Below are 23,190 nucleotides of genomic sequence, written 5' to 3' on the forward strand. Positions count from 1 at the left end.
AATGTGCTCAGCTGCGAACTGAGCGGTCGGTGGTTTGAGGCTGCTCGAGCACCTCTTAAGAAAGCCCTGGCAATTTCCTGTGGAAAAGTGGATGTCTGCTCTGAAACCCGGGGTGGGGTGGGGTGGGGGGCCGTACAACATAAAAGTGGGTGAAGGGAGACAGCGGTCAGTATAAGACATGAAAAAATTTTTATAAATTTTCCAGGGGGGGCGGCTATAAGTCGGGGCAGACTCCAGGGCGACTGGTTACTGAGCCCTTCTGATGGGCTGCTGGGTGTGTTCCTGAACACGCTGGATGGATTCACTCCAACAAGAGCCGTGTTTGCATAGATGGGCTACTCACTGAAAGGTCAGCGATTTGAAGCCACCAGCTCCTCCTCAGGAGGGAGATGGGGCTTTCTACTCCCATAAAGAGTTACAGTCTCTGAAACCCACAGAAACAGCTCCACTTTGCCCTGTAGGTTTGCTGCGAGTCAGAATCAACTCGGTGGCAGTGAGTGAGTGAGTGAGTGAGTGAGTCGGTGGACACTCCTTGAAGGCGCATCCTGTGGCCTATGAGGAAGCTGAGGATCAAAGCTGCCTGATTCTCTCTGATTAGCAGGACCTTTGTCCAAGCCCAGGCCCTAGGACTGGGATCTTGGCTCTAGCCACTGCCTTGTGCTTCTTCCCCACCTCCTGTTGGTCCCAACAGACCAGCATTCGAGCCTACAGCTGTGGAGCTGAATTCTGACTCATAGCAGCCTTGAAGGAGGGGGAAGAACTGCCCCACGGGGTTTCTGAGGCTGTAAACCCTCGTGGAAGCACGCTGCCTCATCTTTCCCCAATAGGTCCGCTAGTGGATTTGAACCGCCAGCCTTTCCTTTAGCACCATTGCCCACCACGGCTCCTTTGTGTCTAATCCAGGGCTGAGAATAGTTCTGAGGGCCCACCACAGAACTCTGTGGTCTAATGCCCTAAGACTGGCTGATGGGCTTCATCTGGGGCAACATCTGAGTGCAGGCCCCCCAGAGTCCCCAGCCAGCAGCGTAGGTGTCAGCACATCTCTGGTGAGGGGAAAGCGGGGTGCTGTGCTCTGCAGAGCGCCAGAGAAGATGAAGGTAAATGTGCAGGGAAGGGAGAGAGAGAGAGAGAGAGAGGGCCTGGGCCTCTATTTTCTTTCTCTCGTCTCCTTAGTGCTCCAGGAGGTGCAGCCAGGTAGCCTCTGGTTCAATTTGTATTCACGAAACGTCTGTTCACCTGAGACTTCCGTTCTGGGCCATGGTGTGCACCTGTGAGTCAGGAAAGACGATGGGAATGCTGGTGGAGGAGCATCAAGGTGTGAATTTGGGTCAGAGGGTCTAGATGGGAGACAGGGTGGGAAGCATGTAGCTAGGGATAGGCCCTGACAGATTTTGTGAAGGTGAGGCATGTGGGTGACCTCAGTTGGGGAGCTCTGTGGAGGATGGGCACCAGGCTGGCCTGCCGCCATCTTCTGGTTCCCGTTTCCTACTGGGCTGTCACTGCCCTAGGAAGTCCCTGGTGGGGTGGCAGTCAGCATGCTGGCTGCAAAGTGATGAGTCTCCTGTGGAAAACCAGCCCTGCAAACCACAGCTCTGTCACTTGGGGTCACCGTGAGTCAGGGTCCCTGCCATAGCCACTGATCAGTGCCATTGCAGTCTTGGTTCTGAGACTCCCTGCCCAGTTGGAGAAGCCAAGGGTCCCGGCCATTCGCGATACAGTTTCGTGTGACATGTTCGCCGTGTGATTGTTTGCTTCCAGCTTTCCTCTTCTGTGCTGTGCTTGAAGGACGATCCTGGATCACCACCGGATCATAGTGATCCCTCGGGTGAAAGGGAGAATAAGGCAGACTCCATGATTTGGGGTGCTCTGTTTACCACAGAAACTCTTTCCCCTCTGGTTTTATCTCCTCCCTAATACTCTTTGCAGTGTTCTTTATTCTCACTCTTGACCGGAGGTACTGTTCATTTGTATATTGGCATCCTTAGAAAATAACTTGTTTTTTCTCAACGCGATGCTCCTCAGACCCCACCACTCAGAGGTAATCACATTGAACAGCGTGTTGGACAGGTCTCCAAAAAACTCCCCAAGCCCAACCCCCCACAAGGTACATGAGGGAGATGAAGCGATTTCTGAGTTTCCGTGACTTATTTCCATTGAATAATGGATCATGACTTATTTCCTTGTGGTCCCTAGATGCTGCTCCCAGTGAATATAGAGAGATTGCATCCTGACTTCTAACCTATGCCACGTGTTTGCTTGTTTGAGTGAATCTACTTAAGCACACTCTGCTAATTGTGAATTGAGGAGAGTCGTCTGAGCGCTTGGGGAACATCTGATTGGCTAATCCAAGGTGGATGACCGTTTGGGGTCCAGTCTTGATGTTTCTCTGCTGACTGGGGAGTGTGAGTGCCTCAGAGGGCAGGGGTGGCATGAAGAGGGCATGGGCTTTGAGTGACGTGCCCCCGACGCTTTGCCAGGCTGTCACTGAGCAGCGATGTGATTTTTTAAAAGCACTTCACCTCTGAGCCTCAGTCTCCTCATCTGTAGATGATGTGCAGACGCACGGTGTTGGAGGTCTAATGTAGTCATTTACAAATAGCATGATGCTCTCAAGCTAGCTCTCCCATGACTCCTCATTAAGCTTTTATGTCAGTATCATTGGTCAGGCCTGTGTCCTGTGTCCCGCCCAGTGCCCACACAGTAAACACCAATGGACTTGCTCCCTGAAATGCCCATCTTTGTAGTTTGGTAGTGGCCATTTTCAAGCTAGGGAGCTGCATGTACGGTCGGTCTACCTTTAGAACGAGTGCATTTATATCTGGACTTTGACGTCGCAGCTGAAATGAGTGTGTGTGTGTGTGTGTGTGTGTGTGTAGGGGGGTGTACCATGTGTGGGTGTGCATGGGTCTCTGAAGTTGGATACAGGTGTGTTATTTTTGAGTGAGTACAGTGGGAATTTATATGGATGGAGTTACTGTAGTTTGCCCTAAATTAGGTTTTAGACAAAAGGATAAAATTATACTCTTTCTCTCCCTATCCGTGTGTGTGTGTGTTCAATATAGCAGTAGAGAGAGATGTCCTAACATCTAAAAAAATCTCCTCCCTCCCCGCGTCCCCTTTTTTCATTCCTTCTTTTCTTGCCTCCTCCCCTTTTCCTGTCTCCTTCCTCCCTTCTTCCTTCCAGCTTAGCCTCCTTTTATCCATGCATTTGTCTGTCCTTCCATCCTTGGAAATGGATTGAATGTCAAGACCATTCTTTCTGCTCTAGTCCATGGTGACGATTATCCTGTAGTATAAGAAAGGAGATACAGTCCTTGGGAACAAGAGGTTCCCAAGCTTGGGCTTACCACTCCCTTTTCAGAAAAAATTACTTAGGGTCCCCTGATAAGTGAAAATGTGTACATTTGTACAATGGCCCCTATTCCAGGATAAAGTGTTTTTGCAGGCCCCCCCACCTCCCATTGTTCCAGCACCCTCCAGGCTCTATTTGAATCAACAGAATCTGAGCATAAATGGATACTATGGAAAAACAAGTGGGGATTGTGTTATTTTATGTCAGCTTTGGGCTACTAGCTGCAAGGTCAGCCCTTTGAAACTACCAGCTGCTCTGTGGGAGAAAGATGGGGCTTTCTACTCACGTAAAGAGTGTCAGTCTCCAGGGCAAAATATGACAAAATAATAATTTATAAATTATCAAGGGCTCATGAGGGAAGGGGGAGCAGGGAGGGGAGGGGAAAAATGAGCTGATGCCGGGGGCTTAAGTGGAGAGCAAATGTTTTGAGAATGATGAGGGCAATGAGTGTACAAATGTGCTTTACACATTTGATGTATGTATGAATTGTCATAAGAGTCGTATGAGCCCCTAATAAAATGATTAAAAAAAATAAAGAATGTCAGTCTCAGAAACCCACAGGGCCAGTGCTGCCCTCTCTGTAGGGCTGCTGAGCGTCCACACCAGCTGGATGGCAGTGAGTTTGTGAGTTTACTCCTCAGTCATCCGCTATCTTGTTATCTGAAACTTTACGTTTGTGACAATGACAAAAATGTATCTATCTGCCCATTCTGCCCACTACCACAGTACTGAGTGCTGCCTTCGAGGCAAGCGTCATGCCAGCTGTGACGGCGGAAGTTACGGGTCCAGCAGGCTGGGCCATGCGTCTCTGCGGTCGGACAGTTGTGCAGTGATGTAACTGACCCTTAAGTTAGGATGGGATTTGGCAGTTACGCAATGATGTGCTCAGCTTCAATGTTGGCATCTGATGTGGCCACCCTCCATTTTCTCCATGACTGCATAATGACCCTGGCCTTTGGAACTCTGGGGTGAGGTGAGGAGGGGGTGCCGATGGCCTGAGCGGGAGGGGGACAGTGGGTGCTCAGTCATAGAACTAGTGTGAAAATTTAAGGAGACACGAAGAAGACATTTGGAGGGAGAACCCGTCTTCAGAGAGTTTGGTATATATTGGATCTATGTCTCAGCCACACTCCGAAATTCATGATGTGCTCTATTACCTTCCAGGAGAAACAAGGATGTATTTATTTAAAGTTAGTCTTCCTTTGGGGCCATTCAGAGGTCCCGTCCCAGGCCGTATTGATCTGAAGATGCTTTAGCCACGGCTGATGGGGTTTGTTGGGCTATTTCAACAGCAGTCTTGGCCTTTCTAGGTTCTCGGTCTGACCATTGTAGATTCTCTGTCCTCCGTAGCTGCCGATGGCCGCGCCAGGTGAGTGCTGGCACATTTGCCCAAGGGCAAACCGTACAACTGCACCTCACTTCTGTTTCAGATGCGCAGCTCCGAGTTTACCGTGGAACCAAGCCTGGGGTCTTATTTAGACCCCGAATCAGTGCATAGAAGCTAGGACCATCAACATGGTCTCACAGGCCTTTTCTCTGCTTATCTCCATGTTCTGACCCAAACTCCAGAACCTTGAAGGCTCCGGAGACAGTTCTCCTGAGAATGGCAGCCTTCTGGAAAGGCACCCGCCGTGTGGCTTGGATGAGGACTTTTCCTTCTGAGCATGAAGAGACTCTATAGCTGTTAGCCCCTCCCTCTGGATGTGTGACACCTCTGTTGCCCCTGTCTAACGACTCGGTCTTGTTTTACAGTCCCCAGTCTGTCCCAGACCGTCTGCGGATCCGCGTGAACAAAATCAGTTTACAAGACTATGAAGGATGCCACTACGGGAAAGAGAAACTCCGGGAAGCGTGTAAGTGGGAAGTGCCTAATTGATTTCCTGTGGCCAGCCTCTCTCCAGCGCCTTGGGCCTCCCTGGTTTGATGGATAGACCCATTAGCCCTGGCGTCTGCGCAGCATGTTAGTGAAATGAGGGGTGGTGCCAGGCTGCCTCCAGTGGAGAGGAACAGCAGACCAAACCCTCGTTCTGCTGTGGCGCCTGGTCAGCGTCACCGGTTCTAGGCACCACGTTGGCCTCAGGCTTGCCTAGGACGCGACAAGCAGAAACTGGGTGATGCCACGCGGCATCGTCACGTGCAGGGAACTCTTGGGACACAACTGGTCTTTTCTCACAGCCTCTATAACCAAAGTCTGAGTGCTCCACGGATAGCAAAGTTATCCCTTTGACATGTCGGGGTCTTCTAGCTACAGCGTTGCTGTGGCTGTCCAAGACCAGCCGTGAGGTTCTTGAAAGGGTCGCAGGCTACTCAATGTGATTCGCTGATGGCGAGACACCATCGCTTCTGAAGTCTCCCAACGTGTGGCCGACTTCCCCGTGTTCGCCCTTTTCATCTGCTTCTTGGAACATGCCCTGCGTGACTCCTTAGCCCACCTAGTCCCTCCCCCACTGAGTAGACTGCAGGCACCCTTTCCTCCACTCACTGTTTGGGAGCCCTGTCTCTATCAGGAGGCAGCCCTGGGGGTGGCGTGGTTACACATTGGCTTGCTGACCACGAGGCCATCAGTTTTGAAACCACCAGCCAGCTCTGCGTGAGAAAGAGGAGACTCTCTACTCCCTAAAGAGTTGATTCTCAGAAGCTCGCAGGGCAATTCTACCCTGTCTTTAGGGAGGCTCTGAGTCAGCATTGACCCAACGGCATTGAGCTTGATTTGGGTTTGTTTCAGGATACATGTGATGTCCGGAAGAAACGAGGACCACTGGCGTGCCAAAGATCAGGGTTCTAGGCTTCTCCTTAGGAGCCCTGGTGATGTCGTGGATTGCCTGTTAGGCTGCTAACCACAGGGTCAGCAGTTTGAACTCACCAGTCGCCCCACAGGAAAAAGACGAGGCTTTCTGATTCCATCAGCAGCCTCCTCAAACCCCCAAAGGGGCAGTTCCACTCCGTCCTGTCGGGTCACGATGAGTCAGAGTGGACTCGACGGCAGTGAGAGGGTAGATTCTCCATCACTGTGTGTCTGCGGTGGGGGCAATGGTCAAGAGGGAGGTAGTCAGAGAAGGCAAGGAGCTCCAGGGAGCAGGCTGGGATGCCGAGAGAAAGGAAGGAAGAGGTGTTCTGCAGAACCAGAGCTCGGAATGGCCTCCACGTGTAGCCCTTCCTGTGGAGGCGGAGGAGAGCGCGGGGGTGGGGAGCAGAGGTGGATCCCTGGGGTTTGACAGTCTTTGCACTCGGGTCCTCGGGCTTGCATCTGGAACGGGGTTCAGTCGATGAGCCCCTGGGACAGTCTCGGGTCACTGTGGGGTGTCTAGGATCTGGGAGGGCGGTGCAGTGAGCAAGCACTAATTCCCCTGGTCATCCCATCATCGTCCCATCACGGTGGCACCTTCTAGAGAATTCCGGGTGAAGTTTCTGCCTTCTCAGTTCTCTCAACTGCTTCTGCTTCCTGAACTCTTTTCCCCATGGTTTCTCCCCGGCCCTATTCCGTTGGAAGGAAGTTCTGAGCTGGGGAAGGGCCCAGTCCTTGAACTTCTGTATTTCTTCCTTCTGGGAATGACTGCTGACTTTTCCTAATGGATATGACCTTATCAGTGATGGACTAGCACCCATCTAATTTCACGCGCACATTGAGGAGAAGCATCTAGTTTCCGTGGAGGCTGCGGTACTAGAGTTGCAATGTAGTTTTGCTTGATTTTGGTGGTGGGGGGGGGGGCGCCAACTACCATCCTTTTGAACTGGCTATGGCTTTTAAAAACAAATCAGGCTGTCGACCTCAGGTCAGTACTCCTCTGCAGCTGAGGCCAACTCTGAGCAAGGCCAATTGGCAGTGGAGAAGCCTCTGAAACCTGGGGCTGAAATGCGATTCAGGCTGCTGTGTACGTTTCAATGAGCTGCTCAATCCTCCCCAGGCCCTCGCCCGCCTGTCCACACCGCCAGGTGCATCGCGATTTGAGCTTTCACAGGAAAATGACAACTCCTGCAAGGGGCTTACGGATCCTGTCTCATATGATAAAACTTATGTGGGAAGGAATTCTTATATCAAACCAGGGCAGGTAACTCGGCACAAGCAAGTTGTCCAGTAAACTCAGCCGTGTTTTTTTTTTTTTTTTGGGGGGGGGGCAAAGGAACAAAGGTGGGGCTAGGGATGTTCTCTTCTGCCAAAGACTTGGGTTTGAAGAAGATAAGATACTAGTTGGAAGCAAAAGTGGCCCACTCAGTCATCCGTCATTCTACGTGTGTTAAAATACATACAACGTCATTCAGATCTGCTGCGTCGTTTCCTACACCTACCAGCCCTGTATCACGGCATTGGCTATTTTAACCATGTTCAAGTGTAGGTTCGCCAGCGGTAATTACACCCACCATGTTCCCCAATCATGACCATCATCCACTTCCAGAACTCTGTCGTCACCCCAAACAGAAACTGTCCCCATTAGGCCATCAAGCCCCATGGACACTCCCTCGCTTTAGTCTCCCAGCCAGTGGAAACCATTAGTTACCTTGCTGACTCTCGGCAGTTACCTGCATTAGATGTTTCAGGGAAGTGGCATCAAAATGCATTTGGACTTTTGTGCCTGACTCTTAACACTCAGTACGATGCTCTCCAGGCCCACTCCGCCGTCATGTGCAGCAGAACTCCGTTTCTCTTCAGGGCTGAGGACGGCCCTGCTCACAGTTGCCCACTCTGTGTTTATCCATCATCTGCTGATGGATAGCCGGGTGGGGGCCATCTTTGGCCATGGGGCATAGTGCTGCCACAGGCATTGCTTGTGCAGGGATCCACTTGAGCCTGTGCTTTTCAGTTCTCCGGAGTTTGAGCCCTGGTGGTCTCGTGGGTTACACAGTGGGCTGCCTGCCATAAGGTCAGCAGTTTGAAACTGCCAGCTGCTCTGTGGGAGGAAGATCAGATCTTCTGTTCCCATAAAGACTTACTGTCCTGGAAACCTGTAGCACAATTCTACCCTGTCTTATAGGGTCCCCATGAGTCAGAATGGATCTGATGGACGTGAGTTTGGATTTGGGCTTTTGAGTGTACCCAGGAGTGGGATTGCTGGGTCCTAGCCCTGGTAGCAGAGCGGTTATGGATTGGGCTGCCCACCCCAAAGTCAGCAGTTTGAATCCACCAACCACTCCATGGGAGAAAGATGTGACTTTCCACTTCAGTAAAAAGTTATCATCTCAGAAACCACGGGGCCAGTTCTCCCTTGTCTGATGGGGTCATGATAAGTCGAGTGACCCTGTCAAGCCAATTTTGCCTCAGTGGCAGTGAGTTTGGGTTTGGGGGTTGGGAGGTACCCAGGTTTGGTTCGTTTGAGGACCCAAGAAGCACCACCATTCTGCTTTCTCTCTGTGATGATGACCCTCCTCACCAGCGCTTGCTCTGGAATTCTGCCATGCTCGTCCCCACAGGTGAAGGCAGCCTCTTACCCTCGCTCTTCTGCTTGAACTTGAGCGGACCCAAGATCGTAGGCAAAGCTGGTTGCCCAAGGTGAGTGTCAAGGCAAACACTGGCTCAAGTTCCTGTTCAACGTGCGGGGCAGAGTCCTGTTTCAGGCACCTTCATTAGTGAGGCGCACAGGGAGCTGAAGCGGCTGATGGGGCTGGACTCTTGACCTGCATCCCAGAGGCCACAAGGGAACCCTCTCGTAGGCTGTCGATTGATTGTTAGAAGTCAGAAGACCGGGGCTGCCTTTCCGGCCTGGGAAACTCAGACCCACACCCACCCCCGCCCCTCTTGAGGTGACACCCCGTGACTCACGCAGGAGGTTCGTTATCGCTGTTCAGTACACTCACACCCATGTGACCGGATTCTTCGTGTTCCATTATGAGAGTGATGTTTGCCGCCTAACACAGCCGCACCTCCCTCTGCAAGGCAGAGCTAGCTCCCTGCTAATTACACACGGAGAGTCCTTTTCACGGCTCAGCTTGTTCCAGCACTCAAAGCAGGCAGCCCTGTCCTGCAAATCTTTCAGCCAGTTCCCTCTCCCCTGCTGGCGCTGCCCCAGGATAAAAGCAGAGGGCTGGTGAGTCCTTGCCAGCCCGGTGCCCAGCCCGCAACTTGCTGGTGAATTTCAGATGTAGGTGAAGCAATTAGAGTTGTCATGATTTGTGGACCCTCAGGACGATGGGAGGAGAGAAGTCTGTTTAGCTTGAGAGGTAGAACATAACCAGAAAGAGGCTTTGTTTAAAAGAAAAAGGAAATTTTAAAAAAACAGCAACAAAACCCTTAAATCTGTAATAATGACAGCAGACAGCCATCCAGCCAATGAGGTATGGAAATAGGTCGTTAGCTCCTTCCAACAAAACAGGTCGTTAGCAAGTGTGCAATCACCTCATCAAGGCAAAGGGTCAGCAGTTTTTTAAAAATCTGTCTTCTTCCTCATTCCAAGAGAGTTGTATCGACATGAATTTCCTGTCTCAGATAATGACAGCCCAAACTGAACGCTAACCAGTGGAACTTGGCTGCTCTTTCTGTCTGCTGTTAGCTTACTCTGCACTTTTTTTTTTAAACCAATTTATTGGGGCTCATAAAATTCATCACAATACATAGATCAATTGTGTAAAGCACTTCTATACATTTGTTGCCCTCATCATTCCCAAAATTCGCTTGCCTCTTGGGTTCCCGGACTTACTCTGCACTTTTGAAGCACATGGTGGCTCACAGGAGTCTGAGGCCAGACACGCAAATGGCAAAAATACCACCAGGAGCCAGCGGCTGCAAACAGATAGGTCTGTCCACCAAGGCGGGCACCACATGCGTTGTCCATCAAAACCGGTGCCTAGAAGACCTCTTACTGACATGATGTCCACATAGTGTCCTCCAGCTGACCGTCCACTTCAAACCTTCAAAGACAAAAAGGAGGAGCTTGGTCAGGAGGGGATTAGAATCCAGTTTGGGCTGGGTTATGTCTAAACCAGGATTGGAAAAGTTTCTGGGACCACAGACCAAATAAATCACTCATTTAAAAAATCAGCTCTTCCCCATGGACTGAGAGCCAGACATTTAGACCCTCTTTCAAATGATAAAACCAAGCTCACGGCCATTGAGTCGATGCTGAGACCCTATAGGACAGGGTAGAACTGCCTGACTGTCCCTGTGACTGTTGACTCTTTACGGGAATAGAAAGCCCCCTCATTCTCCCACGGAGCGGCTGGTGGTTTCAAACTGCTGACCTTGCAGTTAGCAAGCAACCCAAAGTCTAACCACAGAAAGAAAGCAGACAGTGTTGTTGTTAGGTCCTGTTGACTCTGTTCCAACTCATCGCGACCCATGGATAACGGTGAAATACCGCCCGGGCCTGTGCCAGCTTCACAGTTGTTTATGTGGGAGCCCGTTGTGGCACCATGGTGCTGATCCATCTCCTTGAGGGCCTCCCCATCTTTTGCTGCCTCTCCACTTTACCAAGCATGATGTCTTTCCTCAGGAACTGGCCTCTCTGGAAAACACGTCCCAAATACTCAAGCCAGCCTTCTGCCATCCTTGCTTCTAAGGAGCATTCTGGCTGTACTTATTTGTTCTTTTGGCAGTCCATGGTATTTTCAATGGTCTTTGACAAGACCCTGGTTTAAATGAACTGATACTTCTTTGGTCTTCCGTATTTCATGTCCAACTTTGTCCATGCATATGAAGCAACTGAAAATACCATGGCTTGGGTCAGCCTCACCTCAGTTTTCAAAGGAACCTCCTTGCTTTTCAATACTTGAAAAAGTCTTGAGCAACAGATTAACCCAATGCAACGCATTGTGTGATCTCTTGACTGCTGCTTCTGTGGACATTGATCGTGACATGGTGCTGAAATTGGGGAAGAATTGTGCACCAGCGCCTCTAATCATTATTTGGACATGGTTATGCATCTCTTCTTTGGGACACCGACTATGTCTCACTGTGTTTCATTTCGTTCTAGTTGGTGTGGAGAATATATAGAGCAGAGCATGTCATTGTTCGGTGCCATGGGGACAGTCCGACTCACAGTGAGCCTCTGGGCAACTGTACAAAACACCGCCAGTCCCACACCATCCTCACAGTAGTTCTTGTCTGAGCCCATTGTGGCAGCCACCGTGTCACCCCATCTCACTCAGGGCCTCTCTCTTATGCAGCCCCTTTGCTTTACCAAGCATGGCGTCATTCTCCGGGGGCTGGTCACTCCTGATGACAAGTCCAAATTACGTGAGACTGAGACCAAGTCTCACCATCCCTACCTTGAAGGAGCAAGGAGGGCGGTACTTCTTCCAAGACAGATCTGTTTCTTCCAGCGGAGCACACACCCATTCCACTGTTCATTCATGGGCACCTCAGTGACCTTGGCGACATTCTTCGAGTTGTGACCATCCTCGCCCTCCTTTTCTGAGTTGATCCTTCCCGTGAGCATAAACTCACTGCCCCCAAAGACTCCTACCCAGTCTTTTGAGTTTTGCTTATCACTCTGATCCATAGAAATAGATAGATAGTTCCTGAAAGAGCACAATGCTCAAGGCAGCATTCACCCCACCCCCCAACCCAATTTGGCCAAACATTGTTTGGTTGGAAGAAAACTCTTGAGCTCTTTTTGGTTTCAGTTGGAAAGATCATGTCCGGGCCGTTGTTGCAGGAATACATCCAGTCAGCCCCAGAGGCTCCAGGAAGTCTGAATCATCCATCTTGATGGTCACATGTATTGGGTGAGCCATGCATGTAGCCAAGACTCCAAAGTCCAAGTCCAGCGTTGATGATCTTGTTCCCAAAGACCCGAGCCGTGGCAGGCAGGCAGTTGCCAGCTGTGGCTCTGCCCTGCACAGGGAGAAGTTTGCAAAACAGTCCTGGGATAGAATTGTACTCTTGCCCAAAGCTCCTTGCCAAGTGGATCCCCAAGCCTGGGAGTGAACTCCAGGGAATGATGGGAAGCCTCTGATTGTACTCGAATTCCTTCGCACATGGCATTTGTTGTTGTTGTGAGTTGCTTTTAGGTTAATTCTGACTCACTGATGCCCAGTGTTGCGGGTGAGGACTGCTTCGTAGAGGCTGTGATCTTTTGGAAGCAGATGGTCAGATCAGTCCTCTGAAACTCTTCTCGGTGGGTTTGAGTTGGGTGTATAACCATCTCTACTTCCCCAAGAGAGTCCATGTGACATGAAGCATCTTCAATGAAGTATCATTCCTCCCACCGAGCTTGCATAGGAAGCTGAAGATGATGACATTCCCTGGAGCCATTTGATCTGGACCTTTTGTCTCTGACTATGTATCAGAAGAGCAAGCCACCCTCGGAGCATGGTGCTCCCACTTCCTCCTGCAGCATCCCGGGAAGCCAGTGAACCAAACCCATCAGCAGTAGGAAGAAGGCAAGGCTCTGCCATCATGACGGCGTGGCCATGATGGGGCCCTGTTCGCCATCTGCCTCCTTCCTTCTTTGTTCACAAGCGAGGCGCCGTCACGTCATCCTCCCTGAGCGGTCCCACCTCACATCTGCTTTTCCCACTGGCTGTGCCCTGAATGCCGAGGGCTTGGGAGTTTACACAGTGAAGGCTGTATCACTGGCGAACGATCCCTTCTTGCCAAGTTGTAGTCCCGTGTCCGTCCCCGCCCCCCAATGAGACTGGCCTAACTCAGAAACTCTCTCCAGCATGTTCTGTGAGGTCCTTGTCTTCCATCAACACAAAGGCCACTGCATTTGATAGGCTCATTAGCTCTCTCTGCTGCCTCTTCTGTACCTCTGTACCCCCTGGGGCTCAGCAGGCCACAGCCCACTGTGGTGGCTGCAGGTGCCCGAGAGGTGGGAGATGCAGTGGTCACACTGAGCATCTTTGTTCCTTGTCCCTCCCACCATCTGACTGATCACGGAGTTGCTTCTCTGACCCCCGACTACCACCTGTCACACATCTCTCCCTCTTGTCTTCCCCGCCAGGGTTTTATTGCACACCTTCCCCATTAACCACCTCGCTGACTGCACCAGCATCTGCACTCATCCCCAGGGCTGCTGTAACTAAAACCACGCACTGGGTGGCTCAGAAGAGCAGCGGTGTCTCCTCTCTCACGTCTGGAGGCCCTGTTTCTGGAATCGAGGTGGCAGTGGGGCCATGGTTTGCAAAGGCCCTTGGAGACGATGATTTTTTGTTCAGCTCTTGCTGGCTCCTGGCCATGCTTGGTTTACAGCCACAGCCCTCTGGTCTCGGTCTATGTGGCATCCCTCCTGCGTGTCTCTCCTTGTGTGTTGTCTCTGCTCCTCTTTTACAAGAACATCACGCAGATTGGTAAGAGCTTCCCTGCTCCACTATGACCTCGTGTTAACCTGCCTGATAGCATCCCCAAGACCCTATTTCCAAACAAGGTCACAGTCACAGGTACAGGGGTTTAGGAGGACTTTAGCTTTTTTTTTTAATGGGGGGTGGGTGGGACAAAGTTCATAACAGAGGAGCTCTAGTGGCCCGGTAGTTACAGGCAATGCTGTGATACCCAAGATCAGCAGTTCAAAACTACCAGCCGAACCTTGGGAGAAAGAGGGGCTTCCTAATCCCATAAAGAGTTACAGTCTCAGAAACTCACGGGCCAGTTCTACCCTGCCCTGTAGGGTCGCCATGAGTCAGCATTGACCTGATGGCAGTGAGTCAGTTCAAAGCGGCTTCCAGACTCCCCTTCCTGTCCCTCACCTGGCCTGCCATCACTTTGTCTTTCATGCCACTGCTGGCGATTGTCCTAAATCATGAATCTGAAATGATCATCTGTTGAAACACCTTTGCATCTGCCCACACATCTGGGGCTGATCTTGTTGTTGTTTGTAATCTCCTTATTGTCTCTCTACCATTAGCATAAGAAGTCCGAGCCTCTGGCCTCACCCTCACTGGTTCCGCAGCACCCAGATACCTGACTATCAGCGGAACTTTTGCATCCCGTGCCTTGGGCTCTAAGACTTGGATCATCCCTTTCATCTGGAAAACTGTTCCCTTACTCCCTTGGTCTTTTTCTTTTTAATACAGTTTTTTAGTTCATGCCACATTTTTCTCCAAGTCTATTCAAGACCTTCTAATGGGATCCCTGCAGAGCAGTTGGTGGTGGTAGTGGGGCACCATCTAGAGCAGTGGTTCTCAACCTTCCGAATGCTGCGACCCTTTAATACGGTTCCTCATGTGGTGGTGACCCCCCCAACCATAACATTATTTTCGTGGCTACTTCATCAGTGTCATTTTGCTACTGTTATGAATCAGGTGCCCCTGTGAAAGGGTCAATCGACCCCAAAGGGGTCGCGATCTACAGGTTGCGAACCACTGATCTAGTGCTTCTGGTCCCAAGACTGTGGAGTCTGGTGTCCATCTGGTCCCAGAGTCCCTTGGACTAAGTGTTTCCATGTGTCCTCAATTTCCCTCACTGTTCTTGCCTCTGCCCCGGGAGAGTCCTGTGGCTGCACCTTAGAGGAAAGGTTCTTGGCTCTCGTCAAAGGATCTCATTTTCTTCACTTAAGAGACTACCTCCAGAACGGACCTTCTGTCCCTGGATTTGTGCAGCTCCTCTGGGTCCTAACCCCCCTGGGCTCCTCTCTGCCCAAATCTCCACACACACCCCTTCCCCCGCTCCATTGGAGATTACAGTCGTATGTCTTTGCACCCCTCTTGCACCCCAGCAGTTTCACCAGAGCAGGAGCGGAGTTCCACTCAGTGGTTTCTGCCCAACTCCTGGCCGACCCCTCGGCGCTGGGAAGACATCCCCGGGTTCAACTCCCTGTATGTCGGTGCAATCCCCTGCTTGCCAAGTGAACTGGAAGAGAAGGGCAGGAGGACTTCGTCCAGATCCCTAAGTGCTGCGCACGTTTACGGGGAGGTGATAGTGCACCGCAGGTCCCCCAGGTGGCTTTTAGTTAGTATACTACCACGATAAAAAGCCGACTTTTCAGTCCCAGCTTCAGACTCACAGGTCTACACGACAGAGTCCTTTCTGCAAAGCCCACTGCAGCACTCTCACCCTTGCATGGGGTGCAGGGAAGGCACCTCGGGGTGATTCCATCTTGTGGGCGACACTTTGAAATAAGGGTGGCGAGTCCCTAGCTGCGCTTGAGCTGGCCTCCAAATGGGGATCATTCTGACTCAGACACCAGAGGCCGTGAACCCGTCCACAGGCCCGGGATGAGCAAGGTGAGGTGTGGAATTCAAAGGGCGCGAGGACTGCTTTGAATGCCAACATGTCCAGTGGTTGCCCCTGGTGGGAGCCAGGTCGGCAGTGGACAGCTTACGAAGGCAGGTTGTTGGGAAATGTCCGTGGCCCGTGGGGGCTTGGGGGAAGGAACTGAAAGTTTGCCTGCTCATTCTGTTAAATTAGCATCAGCCACCAAGGCTGAATTGTCCTTCCCAGACAACCTTGACCTATTCAGAGCTAATGAAGCCAAGTGGAAGAGAGGGACATCGCTCAGAGGTCTGCCCTACTCCGGCAGGGCCTCACTTGAGTTTTACGTCCTGGAGTCCCTTCCCTCCATCTGGTCCTTGATTTTACTTTTGTCCCTTGATGCCCATCGTCCCTTTGACTTCCCGAAGTGTGCATGCTTTAGGTAAGGAGATGGGAAATATTGATTTTTCAGATATTAGTACTTGCTGATACTATCAGAACACTTCTCTCCATGGAAAACTCAGAGCCCTTTATTTTTCCAGGCTATCAATCTCTTATCAACGATGGAGAGGGTTGTGATGGATTCTTGAATAAACAGTATTGACTGAACTGATAAATCCAAAATTGAGGCTTACAGAGAGTTCTAGTTTTAAACATTTTGGGTCAGAATTGTATTAAATACAATACATTGCTTCTGGGGTTATGATCTGTAACCGTTCAGTGCTCAGCTGCTACATGCGAAGTTGGCTATTTGAACCGACCAGGACTTACCTGGAGCCTCAGTGGGAGAAATTTCTGGAGTTGGTGGTTTGCCTCAGGGCCACATTACTGTGCCACGTGGCATGCTCCTCTGAGTGGAGAACTGACTTGACGGCACTCCACCACCACCACCACGACCACTGATGACCGCCACAACCACCATAATGCTCCACGCCCTTTCGTGTCCTCTCCAGTCTTATCCTGTGGTTATATGGATCATTCTCCGCAGAAAATGAGGATCTTTTGGTTTAGCCACAATAAGGTATGCGTGTGCAGGGAGAAAGAGAGAGGGAGAGGGAGAGAGCTGGAAATCCAATCTTTGCAATCCCCTGTGCATCCCGAGGAGCCTTCCCTGTGATTTCACACCCTCCTTTAATGAACTCCTGGAAAGGAAGGTTGTGTGTGTGTGTGTGTGTGTGTGTTGTTTGAATAGGTAAACGGACCCATTTAGCTGTGATTCTGGTTTCACAGGCATTGCACTGTGATAGCAAATGTGGCAGGTAATTAAAGCCTTCCTCTTTGAAGATGCTGAGCTCTCGGCCCTTCCTCTCTAGCAAGAGTCTGTGTTGAGCACTCACACTACCTTCAGGGGGTGCCCCCCCCCCCGCACCACCCACCTGTCCCCTGAGCAGTGTCACATGGACTTGGGGTCCTAGGTGGCTGCTGTGACTCTGGGGTCCTGTGCTATGACCTGCTCAGGGGCTTGGGTGATTCTTTTCTTTACCTGCTTTGGCAAGGGCCAGACCCTGCTGATAGAGAATTGTTGGCCTGGGCTGCCGCTCTCTAGACCCCCCAGCTCTCAGGAAGTTCAAGAACAACACAGCCAACCCCTGCCTGGTCCTGTGACCCATAGGGCTTCCATTGACTGAGTTTAGGGAGTCAATGGCTAGTCCTTTGACTCAAGTCCATCTTTATCCGGAAGCTCCGCAGAAACATGTTCAGGGTCAACGCAGCATGACCAGGGATCCTCCCTGGACAGATGTTGCTTGGCCACTCTGGAGACGTACCGGTAGGGAACAGAATGCTGGTTTGTCTCATGACTTGGGACATGTTGTCAGGAGAGACCAGTCTCTGGAGAAGGCCATCGTGCTTGGTCAAGTAGAAGGGCATCAAGAGAGAGGAAGGCCCACGAGGAGATGAGTGGACACAAGGGCTGCCACATGAGCTGAGGCCCCGTTCGCTGTGCCCAGGCTGCGTTTCTGGGGGCCCACGGCAGTGTCTACCTCTGTGCCAACCTCAGCTTTCCATCCATCCTCCCTTTCAGGGCCTTTCAAACTCCAGCACATGCCCAGATCCAAGTGGAGAGGGCCTCTCCTGGCTCGCCTTTGGCATCCCTAAGGGCTTTATGTTTTTCTCCAACCAGTTAAGTCATTTGAGGAAATGATTTTTTTAAGTTTAATTTGCCTGGTCTACTTCCTGATCGTGGGAGGATATTTTTCAATTTCCTTAGAACTCTAAGTCTTTCAGGATACCTGGGTCGGTTCTCCCTCTCCCCACCCCCCCCAACCCCACCCCCCCACCCCGGTTCACTGAGAGGTTGGGGGCTCCGCCTTCCCTCTCCCCAGAGTCCTCATGGCCTCAGCTGCGAAGCTTGGTTTTCTGAAGTGTCTGTTGACCTTGTTTCTGTGAGTGTGGGTCTACAGCAGAAGTTTCTTCCAGGTAGAAGAGGTGGAACTTGCTGAAGCAGAGCAGTGTTCATTTATGCACCGTTTGGCCTGATTTCCATAATGAGTCCATGTAGTCCCAACTTCAAGTGTAGAAGACATCATTAATTAGTATGACCTGCTGGTATTTGATTTCAAACATAAAACCCTGAACATGCTCATGGTAAGTGTATCATGGCATTTCCAACCAATTAATTTCATCACCCTCTCGATTAGGAGAAATCTCAGCAAACCAAAACCAGGACAGGGAATCCGTAGGGTCCGGGTGAGCCTGTGAGGGGAATGGGGCGCTGTTCTGTGGTGGGCTGGGGAGAAGTAATTGCTGGCGCGACTTGCTTAGGGGCTGTCAATCAGCAGCAAACGCCACTATCTCTTTTGCTAGTAGGAGTGCCAACTTGGAACATGTTAAAACTCAGTGCATTTAAGGGTTAGCTGCAAGGCATTTTCACGGACATAATGAAGCTCTGGCACCCACAGGTGCAAAAATACCCAAGGCATCTGCAGCTTTATGCAAATGAGGCCGACAGTTCGTTGGGTGAGTTAGTCCTAAAGATGATGATGAGGTGTCCACTCCCAAATACCAAGAAGCCTCGGAAAGTACATTTTCCTCAGAGGGCGGGCAGGAGTCTGAGTTAGAAAGCACAAGAAGGCACAGAATGAAGGAAGATTCCATGACACGCATGTCCGCAAGCATGTCTGCAAGCTACCACGGAACGAAGCACCCATTCCACGGCACAGAGGTTCTGCTCAAACTGATTCTTGCCTCCCGCCTTAGGCACATCGCCTTAGGCACATCGGGGAATCGCTTGTCCCCACACTCACACATTTTCTCTTGTGGTTTTGTTAGCTTTCCCCAGAGAGGTGTTGTCAACCGCTTGCCAACAAGGTAGGCCTCTGAATGTCAGCTTTGGGGACACCCCGGGGGGCCTCCGCATTCTGCACGTGGTTGGTGAGTCTCCATTTGTCAATGACTTGTGCCGCTCCCCAGTGCAGCGTCCACCTACTTTCTCCTCTTCAGAGAGTAATCCTTTGGATTCTGTCTAGGATCACAAGAACATCTTCTACCTGCCAGGGGTGATCGAGTGATCTGACCTCGCACACCATCTAACTATTGTCTTCCAGCTGATCCCACTCACAGCGACCGTCCAGGACAGACAGCGGGGAGCTGGCCCAGAGGGCTTCCAAGGCTGTCGCCAACATGGAAGATCTTTCTCTCTGCTGTGCAATGGCTGGTGGGTTTGAAAAGCCATTGAACCTTTCAACCGATCTGGAACCCCGTGTGCTCAGTGGTTTCCTGCGTGTTGTGGGTGAGCAGGGTTCCGCAGGGTTTTCTGTGGCCCATTGTTTGGAAGTTGAGTCACTTCATCGGAGGGATCCCTGGGTGAATTTGAACTTCGAATCTCTTAGAACTGCTCAGCTCCAAGCCTACTACCTAATTTCCCACCTGAATTCCCAGGGCTTGCCACATCTTTCGTACAGTGCCTTAGGCTGCCGCTGCCCGCGTGCAAGCCTTCTGAGGGTCTTGGTTCAATTCTTACCTGGCCTGACCACGGTTGGAGATCGCCCTCGCTGGACGCACCAAGCCAGTTCCCAGTTTCCCATCTGCCTCCTTTGTTACGATCCTTTCCTTGTGTTTGTGGCTTAGTGTGTCTTCTTAACATCCAGTTGAAGGTCAGAAGTGTAGCTGCGTTCCTGGGGAGGGAGCAGTAAATGTCTCCAGTCTCCCATCTTTAACCCAGAAACCAGCCGGTTCTTCACTGCCTTCTTGGAATTGGTAAATTCCACCTGACCCCCAGCACTGGAGGCTTGATTGTGTAGGGCCGGTGTTGACCGATGCTTCCCGGGTCCAGTCATATCTCTGAGCCCCAAGCCAGGTGACTGGACAAGGTCAAGGACAGTGAAGCTCGTGCCCAGGTCAAAAGGCCAATCACTGAGTCTTAGTTCAACCCGAGGAAGTCATTTGTGTAACCTGCAGAGAGGTGTGATGCTGTGGACGTGTGACTTTTACGATGACCGAGGGCAGATGGAGGCTCTGTCCTTCCATTGATTGATTTGAAGTTGACCACCGTTTGATTGAAGCCGCCGTTTGAAGGCATACATTTGGCGGCATTCATACTAGGCCCAGCGTGTTTAATAGAGCAGACTTAGAATTTTTCATAACTTCTACAAAATATGAAGGGTACATAGTATTCTGGTTGGCATTTAAATATGTATATATACACATACACACGTACACAAGGGGGCTTCATAAAGTTCATGGGAAAACTCAATTATCGCTTACTCTCCTTTACCCATAAACTTTCTGAAGTTCGGGTGTGTGTATATACATATCAGAGTGGAACTGCCCCATAGGCTTTCCAAGGCTATAATCTATATACATAGGGAACCCCGGTGGTACAGTGGTTAGAGCGTTCACCTGCTAGCCAACACCTCGGTGGTTCGAACCCACCAGCCGCTCCACAGAGGGAGGATGTGGAGTTTGTAAAGAGTTACAGCCCCGTGAGCAATTCTACTCTTTCTTACAGGGTTGTTATGAGTGGAATGGACTCTAAACAGTGGGGTTGTTGCTGTGGTCGTTGTTTTGGCAGGGGTTGAATGTTTGTGGAAGCAAACTACCCCATCTTTCTTCTTTACAGCAGTTAGAGGGTTTGAACCTCTAACCTTCTGGTTGGCTGTCCAGCTGCTTCACCACTGAGCCATCTGGACCCCTATATCCCTCCTAGATGAACATTTTCTAGATGGCCAAGCACATTGGTACATGCAGTTATATTCCATTTCTCTACCTTGCACCGTCGAAATCGAGCGGAACTTTTCCTCAGTTGGATCCAGCTGCGAGCTCTCCTGCTCATTGCAGCTCTATTATACCAACACCGCCCTCGTCTGTAGGCTGGCTTTATGTTTTTTAATTCATCGGGTATTAAAACCCTTTTTCTGCTCTTCCTCCGTGGCGTGTGCCTTATTGGGATCTACTTAGTATCTAGCTGAGAATGATGGCTTTAGTAAGTACTTTAAAGGGGATTGCTTAATTGAATTTCCCTTCCATTTCCTTTGAAGATTGGCGGTGCTTCTGTTTATATTGAAACCTGAGGCTGGCGAGTACTCGGCCCGCCCGAGGCTCCCCGCTGGTCCTCTTGCTGCTGTTCCTCCTGAGGGCGGGTGGTGGGCATTGCTGGGTCCTTGGCCCCGCAGAGCGGCCACAGGGAATGGAGTCGAACTGCCCAGAGGGCTTTCTTGGCTGTTAGCTCTATGGACTCAGATGGCTAGGCTTTCCCCCGCCAGGAAGTCACGGTTGCTTTTGTTGTCTACAGGTGTCCCCGAGTCAGCTCTGACCCATAGCAACCCCTGTCCTGCACCTTCCCCACTAGTGTTCCTGTGCCTGAGCCCATTGTTGCAGCCACTGTGTCCGTCTCTCTTGTCCAGGGCCTTCCCCTCTTCGCTGCCCTCTGCTTTCTTGACCAAGCACGGTGTCCTTCTCCCGGGACTGGTCTCTCCAGAGAACACGGCCAAAGTACCGGAGACGGTGTTTCTGGCTGCATCTCTTCCAAGACAGATGTGCTGGTTCTTGTTTTTTTTTTTTTAAACATTTTATTAGGGGCTCATACAACTCTTATTGCCATCCATACACACATCAATTGTGCAAAGCACATTTGTACATCATTCTCAAAACATTTTCTCTCCACTTAAACCCCCGACATTAGGTTCTCATTTTCCCCCTCCCTCCCCGCACCCCCTCCCTCATGAGCCCTTGGTAGTTTATAAATTGGTATTTTGTCATATCTTGCCCTGTCCGACATCTCCCTTCACCCACTTTTCTGTTGTCTGTCCCCCAGGGAGGAGGTCACATATAGTTCCTTGTAATCGGTTCCCTCTTTCCTACCTGTGCTGGTTCTTTTGGTATTCCAAGGCGCTTTAAATATTCCTCACCGGCACTGTCGTTCAAATGCATCGATTTTTCTTTGGTCCTCCTTATTCAGTGCCCCACTTTTCACCTGCATGGCTTGGCATTGAAGGTCGGGTGCACCTTAATCTTCAAAGTAACCTCCTTGCTTTTCAACACGTTGAAGAGACCTTGTGCAGCAGACTGACCCGATGCAATGTGTCTTTTGACCCCTTGACTGCTGCTTCCATGGGCACTGATTAGGAATCCAAGCCAGACAAGGCCCTGGTCAGCTTCCATCTTTTCTCCGTTCATCGTGGTGTTACCTATTGACCAGGGAGTCACTGGGTGGGTTTAAATTACCAGCCTTTTGCTTATTGGCCAGACGCTTGACCATTGTGTTAACACCACTCCCCGAAAACCCAGCACCCTCTAGTCGATTCTGCCTCGTAGGCACCCTATCTTGGGTTCCCGAGACAGCAGACCCTCATGGGAGCAGCCAGCCTCATCCTTCTCCGGTTCCTTTAAGGCAGGATGGGCTCAGAGACTTCAGTCCAAGGCACACCGTCTTCCAATGGATGACACTGATTCCAGACCCTCCTTCCTTTGCCTGCTGAGACTGAAGTTACACTTTCACTCTCAGAAGTCCATAGGTTCCCAGCCTGTCTTCCTCCTTCTGCTAGGTACAGCCCCAGGCAGCGGGGCTGCAGAGGCACAGGTGACAAGCTGGTCTCCATGCCGCGGAGCCCAGCCTCACCTGTGGGCTCAGCAGGAGTCTACCAGGTGCTTTCCAGCTCCACGTCTGCAGGGCTGCGGGCCCTAAGGCTGAGGCTCAGGTGGTGATTAGGTGTCCTGGTTAGGGCTGACGAAGGGAAATCAGTCTGGAAGCACGTTCTGGACACAAACTCTTCTGCCATCTTCTCTGGACCACCCTTGCCCCTCCAGCCTGGCCCTCTGTTCTTCAGAAAGTGTGAAGCCCACACTCACCCTTACCCCCTGCAGGAATTCACCCCTCTCCCCTTCCGCTTTCACAGGACCACGCTCAGGGATCTGGGACTTCCCCCAGCCCCCCATCACCCTGGTCATTCCCTTGTTCATCCCCCGTTCACCTTTCCTCCCACTCGTTGGACTCATAATTCCCTTCCATGAAGTCAACACCTATCTTATTCTGCATTCTGGTGTTTAAAGCCCGGCTACTTTGTGTGTTTAGACTCCTTTATCATTGACGGTGCTTTAAAAGTAAACCCACGGACCAGGGGCGGGGGGTGGGCAGGGTCCTTCCAGGCTCACTGTGACCACGCATCACCAGTTGGCTACCCTACTTGGTCAACTTCAAGCTTTTGAATGTTTCAGTGAAACTATATTCTTCACCGACACCATAATTCAAGTACTTATGGTGTTAGCGAAGAGGATTAAAAGGACTGTGGGATTCTAAAAGGACAAACTTATCGGTGTCAGGAGAAGTGCAGCCAGAGTG

The 23,190-nt window shown here is 51.0% G+C and overlaps 1 protein-coding gene across 1 annotated transcript in view; it reads left to right on the forward strand.

Moving 5' to 3' along the window:
• DGKI (diacylglycerol kinase iota) overlaps positions 1-23,190 on the forward strand; it is a 270,647-nt gene that overhangs the window by 147,481 nt on the left and 99,976 nt on the right. Inside the window, 1 exon segment of the mRNA XM_045288847.1 lies at positions 5,105-5,205. Within this exon segment, the coding sequence (XP_045144782.1) occupies positions 5,105-5,205 (101 nt within the window).

The sequence above is a fragment of the Echinops telfairi genome, unplaced genomic scaffold, assembly GCF_000313985.2.
Source record: "Echinops telfairi isolate 266 unplaced genomic scaffold, ASM31398v2 ScPeMD7_23;HRSCAF=83, whole genome shotgun sequence".
NCBI lineage: Eukaryota > Metazoa > Chordata > Mammalia > Afrosoricida > Tenrecidae > Echinops > Echinops telfairi.